This window comes from Sciurus vulgaris (genome assembly GCF_902686455.1).
Source record: "Sciurus vulgaris genome assembly, chromosome: 6".
In the NCBI taxonomy this organism is placed as follows: domain Eukaryota; kingdom Metazoa; phylum Chordata; class Mammalia; order Rodentia; family Sciuridae; genus Sciurus; species Sciurus vulgaris.
The window spans coordinates 38,845,894-38,858,172 of NC_136466.1; the positions used below are offsets into that span (position 1 = coordinate 38,845,894).

Genomic DNA, 12,279 nt, shown 5'->3' on the forward strand with positions numbered 1-12,279 from the left:
GCTTCATAGAATGAGTTCGGTAGGGTACCCTCCTTGTCTATTTCCTGGAATACTTTGAGAAGAATTGGAATGAGTTCTTCTTTGATGGTCTTGTAGAACTCGGCTGAGAATCCGTCTGGTCCTGGGCTTTTCTTGGATGGTAGATTTTTAATGGCTTCTTCTATTTCATTGCTTGATATTGATCTGTTTAAATTGTGTATGTCCTCCTGGTTTAGTTTGGGAGGAGCATATGTCTCTAGAAATTTGTCAATATCTTTGGTAGTTTCTATTTTGTTGGAATACAGATTTTCAAAGTAGCTTCTCATTATGTTCTGTATCTCAGTGGTGTCTGTTGTGATATTTCCTTTTACATCATGTATTTTAGTAATTTGAGTCTTCTCTCTCCTCTTCGTTAATGTGGCTAAGGGTTTGTCTTTTGTTTATATTCTCAGGAACCAACTTTTTGTTTTGTCAATTTTTTGAATTGTTTTTTTTTGTTTCACTTTCATTGATTTCAGCTCTGATTTTAATTATTTCCTGTCTTCTACTACTTTTGCTGTTATTCTGTTCTTCTTTTTCTAGGGCTTTGAACTGTAATGTTAGGTCATTTAGTTGTTCTTTTCTGGAATGCGCTCCATGCAATGAATTTTCCTCTTAGTAAGTACCGCTTTCATAGTGTCCCAGAGATTTTGATATGTTGTATCATCGTTCTCATTGACCAATAAGAATTTTTTAATCTCCTCCCTGATGTTTTTTGTTATTCATGTTTCATTCAATAGCATATTAATTAGTCTCCAGGTGTTGGAGTAATTTCTCTTTTTTATTTTGTCATTGATTTCTACTCTCATTCCATTATGATCTGATAGAACACAAGGCAATATCTCTATTTTTTTGCATTTCCTAAAGGCTGCTTTGTGGCATAACATATGGTCTATTTTCGAGAAGATTCCATGTGCTGCTGAGAAGAAAGTGAATCTGCTCGTTGATGGATGGAATATTCTATATATGTCTATTAAGTTTAGGTTATTGATTGTGTTATTGAATTCTATGGTTTCTTTGTTTTGTTTTTGTTTGGAAGATCTATCTAGTGGTGACAGCGGTGTGTTAAAGTCACCCAGAATTATTGTGTTGTGGTCTGTGTGATTCCTGAAATTGAGAAGGATTTGTTTGGTGTACAGGGATGCACCTTTGTTTGGGGCATAAATATTTACTATCATTATGTCTTCCTGATTTATGGTTCCCTTAAGCAGTATGAAATGTCCTTCTTTTTCCCTTCTGACTAACTTTGGCTTGAAGTCCACTTATCTGAAATGAGGATTGAAACCCCTGCTTTTTTACTGAGTTCATATGCGTGGTAGGTTTTTTCCCATCCTTTCACCTTTAGTCACGGGGTGTCTTTTTCTATAAGATGAGTCTCTTGAAGGCAGCATATTGTTGGGTCTGTCTTTTTAAACCATTCTGCCAGTGTATGTCTTTTGATTGATGAGTTTAGGCCATTAACGTTCAGGGTTATTATTGAGATATGATTTGTATTCCCAGTCATTTGGCTTATTTTTGATTTTTAACTTGACTTGGTTTCTCCTTTGAATGGATTTTTCTTTAAGGTAGTTCCTCCCTTTGCTGACCTCTATTGTTGTTTTTCATTTCCTCCTCATGGAATATTTTGTTGAGAGCATTCTGTAGCGCAGGCTTTCTATTTGTAAATTCTTTTAACTTTTGTTTATCATGGAAGGATTTTATTTCATCTTCAAATCTGAAGGTTAGTTTTGCTGGGTATAGGATTCTTGGTTGGCAGCCATGTTCTTTCAGAGCTTGAAATATGTTGTTCCAGGCCCTTCTAGCTTTTAGAGTCTGAGCTGAGAAATCTGCTGATATCTGTATTGGTTTCTCCCTATATGTAATCGGATGCTTTTCTCTCGCAGTCTTCAAAATCCTATCTTTATTTTGAATGTTAGGCATTTTCATTATAATGATGTGCCCTGGAATGGATCTGTTATGATTTTGTGCATTTGGTGTTCTGTAAGCCTCTGTATTTGATTTTTCATTTCATTCTTCAGGCTTGGGAAAATTTCTGATATTATTTCATTGAATAGGTTGTTCATTCCTTTGGTTTGTATGTCTGTGCCTTCCTCAATCCCAATAATTCTTAAATTTGGTCTTTTCATGATGTCGCATAGTTCTTGGAGTTTCTGTTCATGATTTGTTACCATCTTCTCTGTTTGGGCAACTTGATTTTCAAGTTTAAATATTTTGTCCTCTTTGTCTGAGGTTCTGTCTTGCAAGTGGTCTAGTCTTTTGGTGATGCTTTCCGTTGAGTTTTTTATTTGGTTTATTGTCTCCTTCATTTCAAGACTTCCATTTTTTTTTTTTTTTTTTTTTTTTGAGAAAGTCTATCTTTTGTTGAAATGATATTTTGCTTCCTGCACTTGCTCTTTCAGCTTATTGGTATTATCATTCATTGCCTGCATTTGCTCTCTTATCTCATCCTTTGCTTCGCGAATCATCTTAATCATGTATAATCTGAAGTCCTTTTCTGACATTTTTTCTTATATACCGTCATTGGATTCTATTAATATAGAATCTAGATTTGTTTGGATCATTTTCTTCCCTTGTTTTTTCATGTCGTTCATATATCTTCCCCTCTAGCAGTGTAGATCTGGGGTATTGCAGATTTCCCCCTATAGGCTTATAGTGGCCCTATAGGTTTCCAAAACCCTTTCTTTAAGGGGAGATCAATATTAGCAGTGCCCAAATCAGACACTATGCAATCCTAGATCAAATAGCCCCTATGGGGACAATAACAAAATTGTAATAAACAAAATGAGTTCAAATATTATCTTCGGTAAAACAAACAGGTTTGCAGTAAGGTCTGCAATTTCTAATGGAGGACAAAGAGGATGCATAGGGATGTAGAATGTGACTGTTAATGGGATAAGAAAAGAATATACAGAAGTTCTAGAAAATAGAAAGGGTGAGAGTGTAATCAAAAGAAATCAGATGTTAGCATGCAAAAAAGGGAGAAAGAGACTCTGAGGGAACAGGTAAACCAAAGGAAAAGAGAGGAAGAAAAGTAAAGAAAAACTTGAATTTTTTAAGAAGGAGAAAAAAGAAAATTCACTGTATAACAGTCATATACTAATGAAACCTCCCAGTGTTCAGTAGCCTGATGCATGAGAGGTACCTGACAAAGAGCTTCAAGCCTCCAGTAGGCGTAGCAGGATGGGATTTGCCCCACCCAAAGATTGGAGCTCCGGTTTCTAGGATTATCCAAGATGGCCGCTCTGGCTTCGAAATGTGTTGGCAAATGGGGAGTTGCAGCTCAGGGGTGGACGTGTTCAGCTGGAGGTCCTGGAGACGGGATGCCCTTTGTCTGGCAGGGGTCCTGGAGTTCTGGTGGGTTTGGTGTGGTTGTGGGATCCTGGAGGCCGGGTATAATCAGTCGGTCTGGGGTTCGGGTGATAGGGTGCAGTCAGTTCGTCTGGGGGTCCTGGCGGTAGGGAGCATTCAGTGGATGTGAGGGTCGAGGCAGGGAGTGATTGGTCGGGCTGAGGGATCCTGGAGACTGGGCTAAGTCAGTCCGGACAGGGGTCCTACGGGGCCTGGCTGTTGTCTCACAATGGCAGCAGCCACGTGTAATCAAACCTGCAGGTACTGTAACAGTGAACTCCATACAACAGCATGCAGCTGGTGCTCCACTGGCGGTCGGGGATCAGTTTGCTGACTATTGTTGGACGATCAGGAGATGAACCTTGTGCGGTGGGTGATGGATAGTTGTAAGGCAGGCGATGGACAGGTGAGAGGCAGGCAAATGGCGGATGATAGTCTTCTGACAGTGAGCAATCTGCACTCAAAAAGGCGAGGATATGCTGCCAGACTGCAGATCATCACAGCAGACAAATGGGGTAAACAGCAGGGGATCGATAAGCAGCAAAAACTATCTCACCGAGAAACAGATATCCTCTGCTTGAAACCCGAGTTACAGAATGACACGGAACGCAGTCTCCCTCTAGTCCGCCATCTTGGATCTCCCTGTAACCTTTTTTAACTGCCAGAAAGATGCTAAAATCCTAAAACTTATGGGAGATATATACTAAATAATTTCAACTATCTTTTCTCAGTGGAAGGTTTTTATTTATTTACTTTGTGTACATAGAACTTTGGAAATTAAGAAACTGTGAACTCCCTTTATATCATTTCATTTCTTTTCTTTCTTGCTGTTGAAATTTCCAAAGCCAGTGTTTTACTAAAATTTGCTGTCTGAAGTCATTAAACTTAGTGTGTCTATATAATTGGGATCATACTACTTACTTCTAGGGAAAAATCTAGGCAAAGCACCTAGCATAGCGTCTAGCCCAAGTAGCTGCTGCATTAATATTAATGCCTTGTACCATATTTCTTGCCTTATATGTTTTTAGAGTGTTCTTAGTCTTTTGTTCTTCATTTATTAGTCTGTTCGTATTGCTGCAACTTTATGTCCCTTATTTTTTTTTTGACAGTGTGGCTATACTGCCTCATAAGCTCATGATTAACTTTGTTGACTACTGCATTAATTTGCTGTTGATTAGCTAATTAGCCTGTTTGTTTTGATTATGGTTTTGGTACTGGAGATTGAACCCAGGGGTACTCTATCACTGACTGTGTCTCCAGTACTTTTTAGTTTGAAACAGAGTCTCACTAGGTTGCTGAGGTTCTTCAGCCTCAGTCTCCTGAGTAGCTGGGATTACAGGCATGTGCTTCCATATCTGTCCCTAACTGGTCCCTAACATATATTTAGACTAAACCACTGATATTTTCAAAAACTCTTATGCATTTTCTTGACATATAAATTGAATATAATTTTCCTTGTGTGTGATCTACTCCCAATTGTCTAGTTCTGTTCATATTTTATCATGTTAATTAATTGTAATTAGAGACTTCTTTGGGAGTAGGGATAAGGCTATTCTCTAGATGATGAAGTAATGACAGTGATTTTTATCCTTATCTAGTTGCCAATCGGAGACCGTATCGGGAATATTACGTGGAGGCTTTTGGAGACCCTTCTGAAAGAGCCTGGGTGGCTGGAAAAGCAATCGTCATGTTTGAAGGCAGGCATCAATTTGAAGAACTACCTGTCCTTAGGAAAAGAGGAAAGCAGAAAGAAAAAGGATATAGGCATAAGGTAAAAACAAAAATTATATAAGAGACTTCTTAAAAATTATCTACTTGCAGGGCTTGGGTTGTGGTTCAGTGGTACAGTGCTTGCCTAGCATGTAGGAGGCACTGGATTAGATTTTCAGCACCACATATAAAAAATGAACAAAATAAAGGTCCATCAACAACTAAAAATATATATAAAAAATTTAAAATTATCTACTTGCAGGTTGGCAGAGAGGAGAATAAGCACTTTTCTTGAAATATAAGCCATTTCCTTTATTAATATGGTACTTTGAGGAAATAACTGGTAAGCAGGTTTTTTGCAGGGATGAGGATGGTACATTCTTTTGTTATGCTGTTTTTTGAGAAATGAGTTCAGCTCCCTCTGCCTTGTCTTTTGAGAAGCCACAGTATAATACCACATGACAAGTTTTTTTTGGTCATTTCTTATGCAAGAAAGTGATCATTAAAGTGAAATATTGTACTTCTCACCCTCTGGACTAATTATTTCTTTTTTTTCTTTTCTTTAAACTTAGATTCCATTACTTTATTTTATATATTTAGTTGTTGATGGACTTTTATTTTATTTATTTATTTATATGTGGTGCCGAGATCAAACCCTAGTGCCTCATGCATGCTAGGCAAGCACTCTACCCCTGAGCCACAACCCCAGCCCTGGACTAATTATTTCTCTTAAATATCAAAAAAATAAGCCTTTTTTTTTTTGTTGTTTTTTTAAATGTTTAATGAGTGTTTGCTGTTTCAAACATGGTTATATTTTAATCATGAACATTTATTTCTTTTGCTTGGTGGTGTTAGTGTTGGATTTTAATTTTTCCTTCCAATTTTTTTGTTGTGTTAAAATACACAAAGCACAAAATTAATATTTAAACCAGTTTAGTGTATAGTTAGATAATTATCTATGTAGAACACACACACACACGCACACACTTGCGTGCGCGCATATAGTGGTGTTGGGTATCAAATCCAGGGCTTCATTGCATTGTAGGGAAGCACTCTACCACTGAGCTCCTTGGCTCCTTTAATTCTTTTTTTTTGGCGGTGCTGGGGATCAAACCCAGGGCCTTGTGCTTGCAAGGCAAGCACTCTACGAACTGAGCTGTCTCCCCAGCCCTTCTTTAATTCTTTTCATTTGCTAAAACTGAAACTTTTTCTCCATTAAGTAATAACTTAATTTTTTTTCTTTCCCCTACTCCTCACAATCACCATTCTTTCTCTCTGCGATCTAACATTTTTTTTTGTAGTTAGTTCTGTGGCTCATTTGTTTTTGTTGAGATCAACTCATAATTGCCCAGACTGGCCTTGTACTCCTGGACTTCAGTGATCCTCTTGCCTTAGCCTTCTGAGTAGCTTGGACTACAGGAGTATGCCACAATGTCTAGTTCTTACTGTTACAGTTAATTCTAGAATAAGAAATAGTTCTTAGTTTGGTGTTTCTTACTCCCCTATGTATTTATAATATGTATAAGTATGTCTAGACTTTTTGAAAAAAAAAAAAATCATGATTAGGATAATTTAAAATTAGTATACAGGGTCAGTCACTTATAAGTTACGTTCTCTTAGACTTGTCTACATTTCAAATATATAATCACATACCTTGTAGAACTGTTCTGATTAGAAATAAGTATAAATACTGTGTATTATAAGCTGGGTAATATAAAAACAATTAGTATATGTTGTTAGGATGAAGGAGTTTAACTTTCTAATATTTTGGATGGTTAGTGGTAGAGAGTTGTTAGAATTTTTATTTTAAACTTTTAGCGAGGTAGATTTATCATCTGTCTTTTCATAGGAGTTATCTAGTACTTTCTTGTTCTGGAAAATTAACTTACTCTAGTCACAGACTTGAGCATTAGTGGGCATATTTGCATATAAAGGAGACCAGGTAGTTTAGTACCTATCTAGTGACTTTTGAAGTTTTACATTTTCTGCAGAACAATTTTTTTCACAAGTATTAAAGTTAATTGTGAACACTTAGAGATAACAGTGTTAATACTTAACTGGTACCTATTGTATGGAGCCAAGGAAGGTAATAAGAGCCTAGAAAATTAGGTATATTTCACAGAACCTAAAATGTCTGCATGCTGTGAGGATTCTAGAAAAGAACACATGTATTTTGTTACACACAGGTGTCTCTGTACTATATAATTATGCCCCAGAGATAACTTGGGCATAGTCCACATTGTATGTACTGTGCATAGAAGAGTCTTGGGCTGGGGATATAGCTCAGTTGGTTTATTGCTTGCTTCACATGTACAAGGCCCTGGGTTCAGTCCCCAGCACCATCAAAAAAAAAAAAAAAAAAAAAGAAAAGAAAAATATTGAAGAATCTTGATTAGCTAGGTGCCCTAGTGATAGGTAGAATTTCAAAAGTCATGTCTCCTAAGGTCAGATTTGATCTCATTCCTCCTGGCCTATATTTTTCTATTCATCTTTAAACTTTTTCTTTCTGGTGCACCTCAGCACATGCATATCTTTCATAATTCAGGAAGAAAATAAATCCTCATTCTAAGTTACAGAGGAGTAGGTAGAGAAGGTCTGATTTAGAAATGTAATAGTTTCAGTTGTAATCTGAGTTATGGTCACTTTTTTGTGTTTATAAATCCAAGAAGGGCAGAGAGTTTATGACATCAGTCCTCCTCTAATGATAGATCTTATTAACCGAAGTATTGTTGAGGAACCCCTTTTAGGTAAGCTCTGGGTGAACCCACCTGCGAACTTCTTGGCCAGTCTCATAATAAGACCTTGAAGAAGTGCAACAAAGTTTGGACAAGCTTTTCATTTGAAAGATGTTTATTGATTTTCTTCCTTTTTCGCCTCACATTTCTCTGATAAGTGATCTACTTTTTCTCCTTTACATTTAAGGTTCCTCAGAAAATTTTGAGTAAATGGGAAGCCAGTGTTGGTCTTGCTGAACAATATGATGTTCCTAAAGGGTCGAAGAACCGAAAATGTGTCACTAGTTCAGTCAAATTGGACAGTGAGGAAGATATGCCATTTGAGGACTGTACAAATGATCCTGAATCAGAACATGACTTATTACTTAATGGCTGCTTGAAATCTCTGGCTTTTGATTCTGAGCATTCTGCAGATGAGAAGGAAAAGCCCTGTGGTAAGTCTCGAACCAGAAAGAGCTCTGATAATCCAAAAAGGACTAATGTGAAAAAAGGTATCATGCAATTTGAAGCACATACGGAGGAACGGAGGAGTAAGATTCCAGAGAACCTTGGCCTGAACTTTATCTCTGGGGATGTATCTGATAAACAGGCCTCTAATGAACTTTCAAGGATAGCAAACAGCCTCACAGGGTCCAGCACTGCTCCGGGAAGTTTCCTGTTTTCTTCATGTGGAAAAAACAGTACAAAGAAAGAATTTGAGACTTCAAATTGTGATTCTTTATTGGGCTTGTCTGAAGGTGCCTTGATCTCTAAACATCCTGGGGAGAAAAAGAAACTTCAGCGAGGTCTGGTGTGCAGTTCAAAAGTACAGCTCTGTTATATTGGAGCTGGTGATGAGGAAAAGCGAAGTGATTCCATTAGCATCTGTACCACTTCTGATGATGGAAGTAGTGATCTGGATCCTGTAGAACACAGCTCAGAGTCTGATAACAGTGTTCTTGAAATTACAGATACTTTTGATAGAAGAGAGAACATATTATCCATGCAGAAAAATGAAAAGATGAAGTATTCTAGGTATCCTGCCACAAACACTAGGGTGAAAGCAAAACAGAAGTCTCTCATTAACTCACATACAGACCACTTAATAGATTGTACAAAGACAGTAGATCCTGGAACTGAGACATCTCAGGTTAATCTCTCTGATCTTAAAGTGACCACTCTCATCCACAAACCCCAATCGGATTTTAGAAATGATGGTCTCTCTCCAAAATTCAACACACCATCAAGCATTTCCAGTGAGAACTCACTGATAAAGGGTGGCACTACAAATCAAGCTCTATTACATTCGAAAAGCAAACAGCCCAAGTTCCGAACTATTAAGTGTAAACATAAAGAAAATCCAGTTATGGTAGAACCCCAAGTTACAAATGAGGACTGCAGTTTGAAATGCTGCTCTTCTGATACCAAAGGCTCTCCTTTGGCCAGCATTTCTAAAAGTGGAAAAGCGGATGGGCTAAAACTACTGAACAACATGCATGAGAAAACCAGGGATTCAAATGACATAGAAACAGCAGTGGTGAAACATGTTCTATCTGAATTGAAAGAACTCTCTTACAGATCCTTAGGTGATGACGTCAGTGACTCTGGAACATCAAAACCATCAAAACCATTACTTTTTTCTTCTGCTTCTAATCAGAATCATTTACCTATTGAACCAGACTATAAATTTAGTACATTGCTAATGATGTTGAAAGATATGCATGATAGTAAGACCAAGGAGCAAAGGTTGATGACTGCTCAAAATCTGGCCTCTTACCGAAGTCCTGTTCGTGGTGACTGTTCTACCAGTAGTCCTGTGGCAGCACCAAAGGTTTTGGTTTCAGGAGGCTCCATCCACAATTCAGAAAAAAATGGAGATGGCACTCAGGACTTAGCCCATCCTAACTCTAGTGGTGACTCTGTGCTATCTGGGGAATTGTCTGCCTCCTTACCTGGCGTAGTGTCTGACAGAAGAGATCTCCCTGCTTCTAGCAAAAGTCGTTCCAACTGTGTTACCAGACGCAACTGTGGCCGATCAAAGCCATCCTCCAAATTTCGAGATGTGTTTTCAGCCCAGGTGGCAAAGAACACAGTAAACCGGAAAGCCTTAAAGACAGAACGCAAAAGGAAACTGAACCGCCTTCCAGCTGTGACTCTGGAGACTGCACTGCAGGGAGACAAAGAGAGTGGATGCTCTGTGAATGGTCCATCCAGAGGTGGGGCAGAAGATCTTGGTAAAGAAGAACCCCTTCAATTAATGGGCCCTTTAAAAAGTGAAGATACCCAGTTTTCTGATGTGCATTTTGATAAACAGTCTGACCCTGATAAAATTCTTGAAAAGGGTCCCCCTTTTGAGAACAGAAAAGGCCCAGAGCTGGACTCTGAAATGAATAGTGAGAATGATGAATCAAGTGGGGTAAATCAAGTGGTGCCTAAAAAGCGGTGGCAGCGTTTAAACCAAAGGCGCACAAAACCTGGAAAGCGCACCAGCAGGTTTAGGGAGAAAGAAAACTCTGAGGGTGCCTTTGGGGTCTTGCTTTCCAGTGATCCTGTACAGAAGGGCGGGGATGATTTCCCAGAGAATAGAACTCCAACTTCTACAAACATACCCGAGAACTCACTGACAGATCCAAATCATGCCAGCCACTTAGATTCAGTTGGTCCACCCTTGAATGTTTGTGATAAATCCAGTGCCAGCACGGAGGATATGGAAAAAGAGCCAGTAATTCCCAATTTGACACCCCAGGCTGAGCTCCCTGAACCAGGTAAGGATTTCTGATTGGTGAAAAGGGGATGGAGAAGGTTCCTATGATGTTCCCCTTCTGAAGTTGGTATATTTTAATGGAAAGGTGAATTGTAAACTGGGAAGGGAAGGATTATCAATAAGAAAGGGCTTTATGTCGAAGGGTGTGAAATTTTGAAAATCACATTTTCATATATATTTTCAGACTTTTTTTTACCTAAAACTTTACCCCCTTCAGCAACTTTTTTTTTCCTGGTTTTTTTTTTTTTTGGTATTGGGGATTGAACCCAGGGGTGCTTAACTACTGAGCCACATCCTCAGCCCTTTTTATATTTTATTTAGAGACAGGGTCTCACTAAGTTGCTTAGCATTTTGCTAAGTTGCTGAGGCTGGCTTTGAACCTGTGATCCTCCTGCCTCAGCCTCCCAAGCCTTGAGATTATAAGTGTGTACCACCACATCCAGCTAGCAACATTTTTGTTCTTGTTTCTCATTTCCTACCTTTAAAAATCTGCTAGCATGTGGGGACTCAATCTTTTATTTGAGAAACTCTGGGCCTAAAGTTTAAATTCAGTTCAAAGGAAATAGACTTCCTTTGATCACAGGTTATGGTAGATCTACCTATTTTGTAGATAGAAGAAACATATGTGCTTTTGGGGGAAAAAAAATGAAAGTGTTCTATAGTACTTATGAGAAGATCTTAAAGTGTCTTTAATACTTTTTGGAATGAGGTTTATGAATAAATAAAAATACCAGGGTATCCTACCTTAGCAGCATGAGGTAAACAGCAAAAATCTTTCAAGATATTAACATACAGTATAGTTGTTGGTCATTGAGGATGAAATTAAGTATCCTTAAACATGCGATTTCCGGAAGTTTTTTTTTATCATAGTACCTCCCCCCAACTTTATTGAAATAGAATTCATGTATCATAAAATTCATTCTTTTATTAAGTTTACAATTTGTGGTTTTTCGGATTTTCCCAGAGTATGCACAAGTCCACATGATCAAATGTGGAACATTAGTTTTACTCCAATCTATTGTCAGTCTTCCTTTAGTTTTCTCCAATCTATTGCCAGTTCCATATACTTTATAGAAATAGAATCAGATAATGTGGGATCCTTTTACATCTGGTTGCTTTAACTTTGAGTAATGTTATCAAGATTCATCCATGATATAGGAACTTCTTCATTTTCCACTTGTGCTGGGGATTGAACCCAGGGCCTTGCATATGGCTCTATCAATTACCTATATTGACCTACATCCTTAGCTTTCCTTTTTTTTTTTTTTTTTTTTTTCCCCTCTTTTTTCTCCCTTTAATGTGATGTTGGGAATCGAACCCAGGGCTTTTTGCATGCTAAGCAGCTAAGCACACGTTTCGCCAATGATCTGTACCACAGCACCCCCTCCTCATTCTGCCCCAGTTTCCTGAGATGCTGGGATTATAGGCACCCTTCTCCTTTTTCTTATTCATTTATTGGTCAATGGCCATTTAGATTGCTTCTGCATCTTGTCTGTCATGAATAATGAATGCTACAGTGCTTGTGAATTTGCAAAAAGCACTTTGAGATCCAATTTGTTTGTTCTTTTTGATATAAATTCAAAGGTGAAATTGCTGATTATATCCTAATTTTAATAATAATTTTACTAATAAGTTTTAGAGCAACCTCCATATTCTCTATAGTTGTTGCACAATTTTAAATTTCACTGATTGTCCAAAAGGGCTCTTATCTCTTCATATCTTTGT

General features: G+C 38.0%; 1 protein-coding gene across 17 annotated transcripts in view; it reads left to right on the forward strand.

The window, feature by feature from the left end:
* Positions 1 to 12,279, forward strand: part of NSD1 (nuclear receptor binding SET domain protein 1) — a 153,142-nt gene that overhangs the window by 54,060 nt on the left and 86,803 nt on the right. For all 17 annotated transcript variants that reach the window (XM_079144620.1, XM_079144612.1, XM_079144622.1 and 14 more), the window contains 2 exons: positions 4,965 to 5,137; positions 7,999 to 10,555. In XM_079144620.1, coding sequence (XP_079000746.1) covers positions 4,965 to 5,137; positions 7,999 to 10,555 — 2,730 coding nt within the window. The remainder of the gene's footprint in view (positions 1 to 4,964; positions 5,138 to 7,998; positions 10,556 to 12,279) is intronic.